The following is a 13,310-nucleotide window of genomic DNA, read 5'->3' on the forward strand; positions in this document are numbered from 1 at the left end:
AGATGTGTTAAATGAGCAAGGCAGACCACAGAATTATTTAGCTCACGAGTCACAACTATGTTAAAACAAACAATGATCAACCCTATGCAACCAAATATAACAAAATGTTAGAAAAGGTCATTTCTGGATGAGAAGCAGAGGAGATATTTTTCCTTCTTTCTATCTTCCTAAGTTTCCTGTAATACACAAGTATTGCTTTTGCTTTTCCCAATTTTTAAAATTGTGATAAAATACAAATAATGTAAAGTGTGTCCTCTTAATCATTTCTATGTGTCCAGTTCGGGAGTATCAAATACAGTCCTACTGTGCAAACATCATCACTGTTTCTCCTTGCAGAACTGTAACTCTGTCCCCATTATACACTAAGCTGCCCTCCCCTCCTGGCAACCCCTGGCTCCCACCATCTACTTTCTGTCTCTATGATTTTGACTTCTCTAAGTAGCTCATATTAGTGGAATCATACGGTATTTGTACCTATGCGTCACTTTTACAAATGTTTTTATTTTACTTTTGCTGAGATAACTGTACATTCACATATGACTGTAAGAAATAACACAGAGAGATCTGTGTCCTCTGGACCCAGTTCTCCCCAGGGGTATCTGGCAAGATTCTAGTACAATATCACAACCAGGATATTGACATCGATACAACCCATTAGTCTTGTTCAGATTTCCCCAATTTTATTTGTACAAGATCCCTCTTATTGGCCTTTATCAGCATACCCACACTCTTCCTCCCCATCCCAGCCATGGCTAATATAACCTCCATTTCTAAAATTTTGTCATTTCAAAAAATACTGCAAACAGAATAATTTATGGACCCTATTGGGATTGAGGGTTTTGTTTTTTTTTTTGTCCCCACTCAATCCCCTTCACCCAGATAGCTGCATATGTCAATAGCTCATTCCTTTTTATCACTAAATAGCATTCCAAGGTAGGGACGTACCGTGATTTGCTTATCCACTCATCCACTGAAGGACACCTAGGCTGTTTCCAGTTTGGGGCTATTACAAATAAAGCTGATATGAACATTTATGTATGGGTTTTTGTGTGAACATAAATCCTCGTTTCTCTGGGAAAAATGCCTCGTAGTGCAATTTCTGGGTGGTACGCATGGAGCATGTGTAGCTTTTTAAGAAACTCCCAGCAGCAGCCACACCATTTTACAATTCCCACCAGCAACGTATGAATGATCCTCTTTCTCCCCATCCTCGCCATTTTTTACTGCTGTCGCTATTTTTTTTTTACTTCAGTCATTCTGATAAGCGTGCCTTGACAACTTACCGTGCTTTATTTTGCATTTTGCTAATGGTTAACGATGTTGAACGTCCTTGTGCCTATCTGTCACCTGTATACCTTCTTTGGTGAACTGTTTGTTCCTTTTTCACCCTTTCTAATTGGATCGTTTGATATTCTAGATACTAGTCTTTTGTCAGACCTGTGTCTGGAAGTATTTTCTCCCAGTCTGTAACTTGTATTTCCTCCTCTTAATAGCATCTTTTGCAAAGCAGTTTTTCATTTTGATAAGGTCCATTTATGAGTTTCCTTTTATGGGTGATGCTTTTTGGTATCATGTCTAAAAACCCTTTACCCAGGTCCGGATCCCAAAGGTTTCTCAGAAATTTTCTCACACATTTTTCCTAAAAGTTTTATCATTGTACATGTAAGTCCATGATCCATTTGAGTTAATCTCATATAAAGTGGGATCTTTAGGTCAAAGTTCATGCTTTTACCAATCATGTCCAACTACTCTATCACTATTTGTTGAAAAGGCTCTCCTTCCTTCATTGACTTGCTTTTGCACCTCTGTCAAAATTTGTTTCAGCTTGTAAGTGATGCATTGCTGTTTAATACACAAAGGGCGTGGCGGGGGGTGGGGTGGTGAATGTCAAGAGGAAGCCTGTGTCTAGAGTGGTCCATGTGGGGCCTGTCACGCTGGATGCCTTGGCAACGGGGAGGTGCTGTACCTGGGGAGCCGACAATCCCCAGGGACTCGCTCAGATCCTCAGCTCGGCCACCTGGCAAAGCCTGCTGGGTGCTGCCCAGTGCCAGGCCAGGCCTGAGCTCCTCTGGGAGGGGCCGGACAGGGAGTGGGCAGACCCTCCCACTGGCAGCCGGGCTCACATCCTGCCTAGCATTTCCCTGACCCCACCGAGGCAGAGGCATGGAAGGGCCCTGCTCTGGCCATTCTGTCCACCGCACACTCCTTACCCCTTTCTTTTCACGGATCATGTACAAACCTAATATCGATTTCAGGGGATCGAGGCAGACCCCAAATCCCACCCCTTCTGGAACCCACTTGAATTTCCTATTTTCTCTTTGGGCCCAGGGTTCCGGGTCGGTCGTTTCCCACAGCTTTCCCCTGACATCTCTCTAAGACCTCCCTTCTCTGGATCCTAGGCTCCTCACCCCAGGACCCCGAGGACAGCCCTGTTCCCGCCTGTAGTCTCTTTTCCCATTGGCACCTCCAGCCTACATGCATGTGCACGTCCTTCCTGTGTGGCAGATGCCCAGTCCTCTCTCTGGCTTATGGTTGTCACCAGCCAGGACATCTCAGTTCTCCCCTGCCGTGTCCTCTGGCCCCAGGAAGGGCAGGCATCCACTTAGCAGCAGGAGTGCTGCAACAGTGTGGTGGGGGGGAGGGCCAAAGTCCTCAGTGGGGTGGGTGCAGGGACTCACCGTTGGGACAGAAGAAAGCACTGTAGGTGTAGCTGCGGGGGGCTCCTTCCGGCTGAAACAGAGAGATGGGGAGAACTGAGCGGGGGAGGGGCAATCGGCACGGGGGAGGGGGGGGGGAGCGGCTGCCCTCCCACGGCGGCGGCTCCGAGTCTGGACCCTGCAGGGTGGTGCCAATGTCACGGGTACCCAGAGAAAGACCAGGCTGCCTACCTCCTAGGCCCGAGTGGGGAAACTGAGGCTCATTCCTCTTCTCTGGGCTCTGGTCAAACCCACTCACCAGCTGCTTCTAGACTGGCCGTGCTTCCCATACTCCCCCTTGTCCTCGGGGTCTCCTGGGCTAATCGGGGAGCCAGGCAGGAGGGCACCAGCAACTCCTCCCTCCGGTTTAGCGCCCGCGGTGGTTCCCAACCGTCACCTGCTTCCCCACCTCGCGGGAAGGTACTGGTGCCACGCGCAGTTTCGTCCCCAGCAGAAGGCACGCAGCGTCGCGTGAGGGTCCACCAAATATCCGATCTGGCAAACAAACCACGCACCCGGAGCTCTCCAGCGGGGTGGAGAGGCAGCAGGGCTTTGCTGCTTTATCAAACCGCACGTCGGCCACGTCCTGTTTCATAAACCTGGTTTCCTCGTCCACCACGCTTCAGTGTTTCTGCTTCGACCTCTCAGGTCTTCTGATGCCCACCTGTCACCTCCCGCCCCCAGGGCCACCTGCACAAGGCGATACTGCAGATTAGGCAGCCCTTGAGCCGTGTGAGTGGGAGGAAAAAGGCCCAGGGGCAGAGCCCCTTGAGAATCCCTCTCTGTGCATTGAGAAATTCCTTCTGCAGACGGACGAGGCAAGAACTCTGGATGGCCTGCCATCTCCTCTGGCCCCAGGAGGGCGGGTTGTGGGCCAGGGAGCACGTTCAGGCCGAGCAAAGGGTTGCCAGGGGTCTCTGTGTTTCCCGTTGAGGCCATCCCCTCACCCCACTGGCTCACGGAGATGGCATTCCTCATCAGAGGACCCACTTGTCCCGGAGGAATCCATCAGGTCACGTCAAGCACGCTGTGGCCAACGACTCGTCCACCTCGGGGAGTTCTGCCCAGCACGTGTGTGTGACTCCGGAGGCTGATGGAAATCATTTGTGCTCCGCGCTGCCAGGACCACGGCCAGGAGGGAAGGTGGCTGTTTGCAGCTGAGCCCCTGGGGAGGGGCAGACACTGGGGACGCCGTGAGGAGCTTCCTCGGGGCTGTCGTGCACTCTCCACGTGGCATGAAGAGTCTTGGCAGGGCTCTGGGCTCTGAGGTGTCCAAGCAGCCCCCAAAAGATGGGACATCACTGCTACCACATGCCCAACGTGCACTGCGAGGTGCCCTCTCCACATTGTGGGGTGAGCGTGAACGCCCCTGATTTACGGAGCAGGATTGGACTAGCAAGGCACACGCCCAGCCCACACGGAGCGGTAGATCCTAGATTCCCAGCCAGCAGGGGAGGTGGGGCGTCAATGAGACCCCAACACCCGGGCCCCTCTGCTGCATAGGCTCTGCGTCCTTTCTGCCCCAGGCATTCTAGTGACCGCCCTCCAAATGCCAGGTCATAATCCCTACGGCTGCCTATGACAAACAGGAAGTCGGAGACAGAGGCACATCGCCCTCCAACACGGTCAACATGGGGATCAGAGGACACTTCCCTGCGGCCCCTGCGAGTCCCAGACCGCTTTCCCCAAGTCCACGGTGCACGGCGGAGGGGCTGGATGCTGAGGGCCTCTAGCGAGGAAATGCAGACACCCCACGCCTGCCCCGAGCCCCAGAGCAGGACCCGTGGGGGCTGCCCCCGCCCCAGCCAGGCCCCCGCCTCATGGGTGATGGAATCAGGCCCCGGCCGAGTGCCCTGGCTGAGGACACGGGCTTACCTCAACCATGACACTGCGCCTGATGTGATCCCTCCCAGTGGGGCCCCTCCTGTCAGCGAAGTGGTCCTCCAGGTGTCGGATGGACTTCCCGTCCCGGCAGCAGCTTGTGTCTCCGTAAGCCAGGGCTTTGGCTGCGGGGATTTGTGTGCTCAGCGCTTGCGGTCCGAACAGAACGCCCGCCCTCCCGGGGAAGCCTCACGCCCCACCTCCTCGTGGACTGCCTCGCCCCACCTCCTGACCATTCCCCAGCCGCAGTCCTGTCTCTCAACGTGGCCTTGACCTCACATACTGCCCCACCGGCCACTCACCTGTGCCTGGGGTCCGGACGGGGGGCGGGGGGGGCGGTGGATGCCTGAAGCAGCACGGGGCCTCACCTGTGACATTGCTGAGTCCCAGGTCACCGAAGGACAGAACCACCCAGGTGGGTTCCGTCTCCCCAGAGGCCACGCACATCTTCTTGGTCAGATGGCGTCTGCCTGGATGCCCCACAAAGCGGATGCCCTTGGGAACTGAGATCTTCACGTAGACCTGGGGAGGGAGGTATGCCGCTCTCAAGGCTCCCGGGATGCGTGCGCCCTCCAGGCACATCCCACTGGCCGCCGCCCACCGCGTCAGCCCTCTCCAAAAGCCACGCTCTTCTCGGAAGGTCCCCCCACTACTCACCGTGGTCTTGCTGGGAGCCCTCTTTTTACTTCGGCCCCCCCAACACCCCACGGGGTCAGCCTCCCCTTAGGGCCAAGGCTGATGGGGGGCACCAGATGGGTACCAGATGGGAGGGACCGCTCCCCCTGCAGGCCCCACAAGGCACTCCCCCTGACCCTCCATCCAAGCTCTGAGGTCCACAGGGTCATAACAAGAGTTCTGTGTGTGTGTGCACATGCGCGCATGCATGTATCTCTGTGCACACCTATGTGCATGTAGGTGTGGTCTATGCATACACACGTGCACAATGCATGTGTGCATGCGTGTGCACACGAGTGTCTCTATGTGCACGTGCGGTTAGACCTCCCAGTCTGCAACTTGGTCCACGGAGCCTTGGTCCCAGGCTCCTTGGTCCACATCCTTTTGTCCAACGAGCATGTGTGAAGCACCTAGTGGGTGCAGGGGCCCTACTAGGAGCTAAGGTAATGTAGCCAAAGAGGACACGAGTGATCCCTGGGCGCCTGAGGGTCAACACGCCTACATCGCACACACATGCACGTGTGATGTGGAGGGAAGGTTCCGAGGAAAATCTAGTGGCAAGTGTGACAGAGCATCTGAACCCCGCCTGAGGACAAGCCCGGAGGGACCTGAGTGTGAGCAGCTGGTGCAGGCTGCGTCAGGAGCTCCCACATCCCTCTTGACTCAGTGTTCTTCCAGAACATTCTTCCAGGGAGGAAAGAAGAAACTTGAGAGCCAAGTGTCGGTGGGCCGTATTTTCCGGCTCCTGGGTGGAACGACCGCCTGCCCGTGTTGAGGGAGCTGGATGGGTCCGTTTTCCTGGTGCCTTGGGGATGTGCGACAAACCAGCCTCCAGCGTGTTCTTGCAGCTGAAAGGGGCACCTGAGGGTCCCGCCTGCCTATTCGGTGAGGACCCTCCCTTGCAGGGGCCACCTGGTTGATCAGGGATCAGTCTGCACTTACTCCGGCTTTTTAAGATGGGGGTCCTATTCCTCCTGGCAAAAAGAATGACAGGGGCACCTGGGTGGCTCTGTGGAGTAAGCATCCGACTTTTGGTTTCAGTTCAGGGCATGATCTCACGGTTTGTGGGTTCCAGCCCTGCGTCGGGCTCTGCGTCGACAGCTTGGAGCCTGCTTGAGATTCTCTCTCCCCTTCTCTGCCCCTCCCCCCTCCGTGCTTTGCTCTCTCTTGCTCTCTCTCAAAATAAATAAATACAACTAAAAAAAAAAAAAAAAAAAGAATGACAGAGGATGGACCATACAGACACTGGGCTTTGGGGCACTGCTCCCTGGCTGCCTGTTTTGAGCCTATTTCACGTGTCCCCCTTAGTCCCCTCAGGCCACCCCTCGGCCGCCGCCTTGCTTTCCAACACAGCAGCTCCCACCCAGCCAAATGCACGGGGTTCTGATTACCCCACTCCTGCTTTCCCCACCAGGCCCTAAAGCCCAGCTAGACTGTGTCATGGGCAATTCCCGGGACAGGCTAAGCCGCCTCCTGCCTCTGTTGCATGTGTATGCTGTTCCCTCTTCCAGGAATGCCCTTCCAGGTCCTGGTGCCTGGCTCAAACAGTGCCTGACGACTCCAGAGCTCAGGAGACCTGCCTCTTCTCGGGGCTCCACTGGCTCCCTGAAAACACTCAATTCTAACACAGCTCTGCCCCAAACTCCCTGGGAGAGCTTGGGCATGTAACAATGAGTCTCTGAGCTTCCTGTCTGGGAACAATTGCATCGACAACCCTTCTTCCCCGGCCCACGTGGGCATTTGATATCGATGTAGGCAAAATCCTGAGGCCAGCACGGGGCACAGAGGTTAGTGGTAACAGCGCTCCGAGGTTGAGCACAGATGGACCCCATGTCCTGGGCCCTGGGGTCCTCTGACACCTGCACAAGGCCCAGCACACACAGAGCACGTGCACAATTGGTTCTGAGTGACAGTGAATTCGAATCACTGGCATTTTACACCCAGGGGCCCCTTTCTGGTGGCCTCTGGAGGTTTCATTTCTATTTCAGAATCTGCAGTGACTATTCTTTTTTTTTTTTTCCCCTCCAGTTGAAATTTTCCTTTAATTATAAAGTTTCAAGGGACAAGAAGCTCCTATGTGACAACACATTAACGTGTGGCTCTTCTGTAGAATCAAAGAAACACCAGCGGGAAAGTCAAATATAAACACCAGCATCGAACTTGTGCTGTGCCAGCCGGATGGCTGTGCGAGAGTCCTTTACTGGCCTTCAGGCTGTCACTCGCCATCACATGCCACGTGTTCTGATGCAGACATAATCATTCAGTGGACGTTTAGAACTTGCAAAGGAAAAAAAGGAGTGAAATATTTTGTGCAAGCTCAAGGTCACCTTCTGAGCCGGGACTCAGTGCTCGCTGTCGCCTCCGGGCCAGGCTCAGAAATGATCAGAGACCACAGCCATCCCCTTTGAGACTCACAAGGGACCCTCGTGTCTGCTCTTTCCCTCCTGCTCCAGAGAAAGCCAGTGAGGGCGAGTGGGGCCAGGGTGAGCTCTCCTGCCCAGTTTACAGATGGGGTAACTGAGGCAAAGTGGGGCTGTAAGTGGAAGTGCTGAGCCAGAGCCTGGTCTTCTGGGGGCAGTGGGGTCTGAACTTGCTGGGACCACAGCTGCGGGGTAGTGGCCGTGCCTCCCACCCAGGCAGCCTTGGGTACCCCGCTGGTAGCAAATTCCAATCACTCTCTAGCCACGTGTCCTCATTGTTTCAGGAAAAGCCAAAAATCTGGGGTGAAGTCTCTTGGTTTCCATGGTGCCTGCTTTGCGGCTGCAGCTCACATCTGCCCTCAGTGTGTCGTGAGCCCGCGGCCCTCGGGGTCCCCACCCACTTGGGCAGGGCCAGGGGGAGGTCAGCCACGTCCCCAGCGTGTGGCTTGTTAGGGTGAGGCTGAGACCTGCAGAGAGCAGGCCTGCTCCCAGCTGGACCACTGATCCTGTGCCCCACTCACCCCTCTACCCACAGCCTCGGCTTCCAGCCCCTGAGGGTTGCCCCTAACCCCGGAGAGCCCTCCCCACTTCCCTTCCTCCCACACACCACTGACATCCAGGCCTAGCCAGCGCCCAAGGATTACAAAGTGGTGGAGGGTGAGTGCTCCTGGCCTCCCCAAGCCGCACAGATACACAGACCCCTGCCCCCCGAAACTCTCCCTTCCCCTCCATGCACCCACCTTATCTCACAGGCCACCCCCCTCGCCGGCCGGCCTTCCTCCCCAGCCTCCAAGCTCAGCCCCAAGCCCCCCTGTCTTGGGGTAGCTGTAACGGTCCGACTGTGGCCCCCGGAAAGTTATGTTGAAGTCCTAAACCCTCTGGTACCTGTCAACGTGATTTTCTTTGGAAACAGGGTCTGTGCAGAGGTCATTAAGTTACAATGAGGTTATTAGGGTAGGCCCTACCCCAACAGAATTGGGATCTTTAGAAGAGGAAACACAGAGAGAAATTCACAGAGGGAAGGGAAAGCAAGGGAAGAAGGAAGGCCATGTGAAGACAGGTTGCACATTGGAGCCATGCAGCCACAAGCCAAAGAACATCAAGGGCTGCCCACAGCCGCCAAAGCCAGGCCTGAGGCACCAGAGGGACCCTCCCTCAGAGCCCCCAGGAGGAACCCACCCTGCCTGCACCTTGACCTTGGACTCTGACCTCCAGAACTGTGAGACAACACATTTCTATTGTCTCAAGCCACCTGGTTCCCACTACTTTGTCACAGCAGCTACAAGAAAGGGGTAGAGTAGACTTTTCCACCAGACCCCACCGCACAGCCCCTGCAGGGGCTGGAGCCTTGACAGCATGACCAGGGTCTGGGCCCCTCTGCGGACACCCTTCTTAGCACCTGCGAACCCATTTAGCGTGTAACCACCGGTGACTCCTATCTCCCTGACATTTGTGGAACCTGAAACACCAACAAGCAGAGCAACGCGGCCAGGGCTGGCCGGTGTGCAAGTATAAACTGGGAGACCGGGCCGCCTCAGTCAGTAGAGCGTCCGACATTGGCTCAGGTCATGATCGCAAGGTTCACGGGTTCGAGACCCGCACAGGACTCTGTGCTGACCGCTCGGAGCCTGGAGCCTGCTTCGGATTCTGTGTTTCCCTCTCTGTCTGTCCCTCCCCCACTCACATTTCTGTCTCTCTCTCAAAGATAAACATTTAAAATAAAGAAAGAAATAAACAAACTGAGATACTGAGCACTTGCTTTGCTGACCTCCAGGACTTCCTGCCCCTGCCTCCCCAACAACACAGGGACCACCCCTTCGGTGACTCCCTCCCTGATAATGAAGATGCTCTGTCCCCTTCCAAGCCCCTCAGGCTGATATCCTCCCCTCACCCCTGCCTCTTGACATCACGGGTGCCATCCCCCCACCCCTGCGGGGCGGGCGTAGTACCTCGGCACAGGTGCCCATGTAGTTGTAGACGCTGAGCGGGATCTTGGCTTGCTCCCCGCGGACCACGTAGGCGGGCAGGGTGAAGTCCACAAAGAAAGGCTTGAAGGTCTTCAGCAGGGCAGGCACGGCGACACCCAGGCCCCAGGCCTCGGACAGACCCACGGCCTCACCCACCCAGCTGGTGATGGAGTCCGGGACCCGCACGCTGAGCATCTCCTCGCCGGACGGGTCGCTGCGGAAGGATGGACAACCATGGGACCCTTTTCCAGGGCCAAGCTGAGGCAGCCAGGTGGGAATGCAGGGCTGCAGCTGGAAGGCCTGGGGGCCCAGGCAGGCGCCCCTGCAGCTCGGCAACAAGCACGCAGGCACAACGCGGCGTGTGACAGGAGAATGCCGCCCCTCGGCCCTAACTCAGGTAATGAGGCACACCAGTGGCTCTCAGGACAACGGTGGACCCACAACAGTGCATGCTCCACCCAGTGTAGGGGGAGGGTCGAGTCATTTGGGGCTTGTGTCTCCCAGAAGTTACACCCAAGCCCTAACCCCCTGTACCTGTGAATGTGACCTTATTTGGGGAAACAGGGTGTTTGCCGATGAAATTAGCCAAGATGAGTTCATACTGGACGAAGGTGGGCCCCAATCTAAGGATGCGGGTCCTTATAAGAAGGAAATCTGGACACAGAGGAGGAGACCATGTGAAGACAGAGGCAACAGATGGGAAGGATGCAGCTAAAAGCTGAGGAGCACCAGAGCCCCCAGGGGCTGGAGGAGGCGCAGAAGGCTCCTCCCCTAGAGCCCCCAGCGGCGGCGTGGCCCTGCCCACACCTTGATCTCGGATGCCTGGCCTCCAGAACTGTGAGACAACAAATTTCTGTTGTTTTAAACCATCCGGTCTGTGGTTCTTCGTGACAGCAGCCACAGGAAACGCATACAGTACCAAAAAAAAAAAAAAGTACAACGTATCATCGATCATTTTTTATATTGATCGCATTTTGAAACAACCATGTTTGGGGATGTGTATCGGGTTGAATAAAATATAAGATTCAAACGAACTCCACCTGTTTCTTTTTGCCCTTTATAACACGGCACTAGGAAATCTGACGTTACGTATGTGGGGAATTGCAGATGTTATATTTCGAGCAGACGGTGCTGCTCACGATTCTCCCTGCCTTCACCCCGCCCCCACCCAACCCCCACCAACAGCACCACTGATCACGTTAGGATGGCTCGGGAGGGAACCTCTGTGGTCAACTTTGCATATCCAGGATGTCCTTTCCAGATTTATCGCAAACATTCACTGCAAGAATCCTCTGCTCCTTACTCACCTGCCTGACCCCTGTCTGCTTCCCGGGAGCCTGACCCCAGGCTGCGGCACATGGAGACCCCGCTGTCCATCAGGCCCCACAGGACCTAGGACACCTATCCTCACTTCTACGAGGGCCACACGTTGTCACCCTGTGACAACTCAAGTCAGCCTCTTCCCATGAAAAGTGGCAGAACTTTTACCAGCTTCATATGGGCACAGCCAACTTTTCTGTGGACGCTGGGTGCCACCAGCCTGCCCTTCAGGGGTATCTACTCTTCCTGGCCTGGCATCCTTGTCCCACAGACTCCTGCAGAGCCCGACCCTCGATTATAAATCTTTGTGTGATTTTTTTTAGGCCTGACTACAGGCTGTTACAAAGGCTTTCCCTCGCAGGCCTCGGGGAAAGCCGCCCTCCCCACACCAGGCTTGTGGCCTAGCCAGTGTGCTGTGGTCTCTGAGGGGAACTGCAGTCAGGGACTCTGGGCCCCTGGCCAGCCATGCTTCTCCCATATTTGCCTTCCCAGCCCCAGTGTCTCCATTCGTAGCTCTGTGTGTTTTTGGGGATCTGCCTGGGCCCCAAGGTCATTAGGTATCTGAAGACCTCTGCCAAGGTCTCCTTCTCATGGGAGGAAACCTTGAAGGCATTTCTCCCACTTTGGCTCAGCACCCAGTACTTTCCCACTCTGAGCTCTCCTCTCCCCCATTCTGTAGGTGTCAGGGCCCATAAAACTGCCAGAGCCGTTTGTCCAGGGCTCTCTCCATAGTGAGACGACCCCCATGGCTGATCCACCTGCAAGGTGTTCCGTTCTGTGGGGAAACCGGGACGGGGCGTCAGGCTACACTGCCACAGTAATGATGAAAGGGCTTCACCATTACTTTCACTATGGCTTCTCGTCATTGCTTGACTTGGCCACTCCAGCACCTGACAGCTCAGTTCTCCCTCTCTCCGGCTCAGCCTTGACAGCTCCCACCCATCCCACCTTTGTGCATCTCGACCCTTGAGCCTCGTCAAACTGCTCAGAGTTACCTGCTTTCACAGTCATACGACACCTGGCTCTGCCCACCGACCTGGGGGCGCTCCCTCTGCCTGAAATAACCATGAAACAGCCACAAGAATGGGAGCTGCCCACCAGCCTAGCTGGGCTGTTGTGAGGGGCCTGGAGATGCACGGTGCACTGTGACTACCCACAAACAACTCACAGAGGGGAGGTGGGCATTACAGCCGAGGACAGAACATACTGGGCACTGGAACCAGGATACTGTCCCCAATCCCTACCATGTGCCCAGACAAGGTCCCTGCCTTGTGCTGCCTGCTATAAGGCACACAGAAAACAAAAAGCACAGTGATGGAAATAAGGCCCTCCTTATGAGCAATTACATTAAATGTAAATGGATTAAACTCCGCAAGTCAAAAAAGCAGAGATTGACAGAGTGAATTAAAAAAAATGACCTGACTCTGCTGTCTACAAGAAACTCACTTTAGCTGCAAAGACAAAAAATAGGTTGGAAATGAAAGAATGGAAAAGATATCCCAGGCCAACTGTAACCAAGAGAAAGTAGCCGTGGCTATCCTGATACGAGACAAAATGGGCTCTAAGTAAAAAAAGAGTACATAAGAGACTAAGAAGGACATTAGATAGTAATAAAAGGTTCCATACAGCAAAAAGATACAACAATTACGAACACCTACACATCTAATAACAAACCACTGACATATATGAAACATACAAAAAGGGAAGGAACTGAAGCAAGAAATAAAAAGCTTACAATAATAGTTGGGGACTTCAATAGCCTGTTCTGAATAACAGACTGAACAACCAGACAGAAGATGAGTAAGCAAGTAGAAGACTTAACACAATAAAGCAACTAGATCCAGAGGCATGCACACACGACAATCTTCAAGCAAGATCATGAGTAAGGCCACAAATGAAGTCTCAGTAGATTTTGAAAGGCAGATATTATACAAAGTATCTTCTCTGACCACAATGAGACAAAATTAGAAATTAGTAACAAAAGTAGTAACAAAAGGAAAACCAGAAAATTTACAAATCTGTGGAAATTCAAGAACACATTTTTTGATGTTTATTTATTTCAAGAGACAGAGAGAGCATGAGAGCATGCATGCAAGTGGCGGAGGGGCAGAGAGAATCCCTAGCAGGCTCTGTGCTGTCAGCACACAACCCGACACAGGGCTCTATCTCACAAACCGTGAGATCATGACCTGAGCAGATGTAATCAACACATTCTTAATTGACCAATGGATCAAAGAAGAGATCACAAAGGAAATTTTAAAATACTCAGAAATGAATGAAAACAAGATATAACACACTAAAACTTATGGGATGCAGTAAAAGCAGTGCTGAGAGGGCAATTTATAGCTATA

The 13,310-nt window shown here is 53.9% G+C and overlaps 1 protein-coding gene across 6 annotated transcripts in view; it reads right to left on the reverse strand.

Moving 5' to 3' along the window:
- Nucleotides 1-13,310, reverse strand: part of CPAMD8 (C3 and PZP like alpha-2-macroglobulin domain containing 8) — an 82,406-nt gene that overhangs the window by 30,221 nt on the left and 38,875 nt on the right. For all 6 annotated transcript variants that reach the window (XM_042978505.1, XM_042978504.1, XM_042978502.1 and 3 more), the window contains 4 exons: nt 9,622-9,853; nt 4,946-5,099; nt 4,572-4,702; nt 2,679-2,730 (listed from right to left, as the gene is read on the reverse strand). In XM_042978505.1, the coding sequence (XP_042834439.1) occupies nt 2,679-2,730; nt 4,572-4,702; nt 4,946-5,099; nt 9,622-9,853 (569 nt within the window). The remainder of the gene's footprint in view (nt 1-2,678; nt 2,731-4,571; nt 4,703-4,945; nt 5,100-9,621; nt 9,854-13,310) is intronic.

The sequence above is a fragment of the Panthera tigris genome, chromosome A2 (genome assembly GCF_018350195.1).
Source record: "Panthera tigris isolate Pti1 chromosome A2, P.tigris_Pti1_mat1.1, whole genome shotgun sequence".
NCBI classification, from domain to species: domain Eukaryota; kingdom Metazoa; phylum Chordata; class Mammalia; order Carnivora; family Felidae; genus Panthera; species Panthera tigris.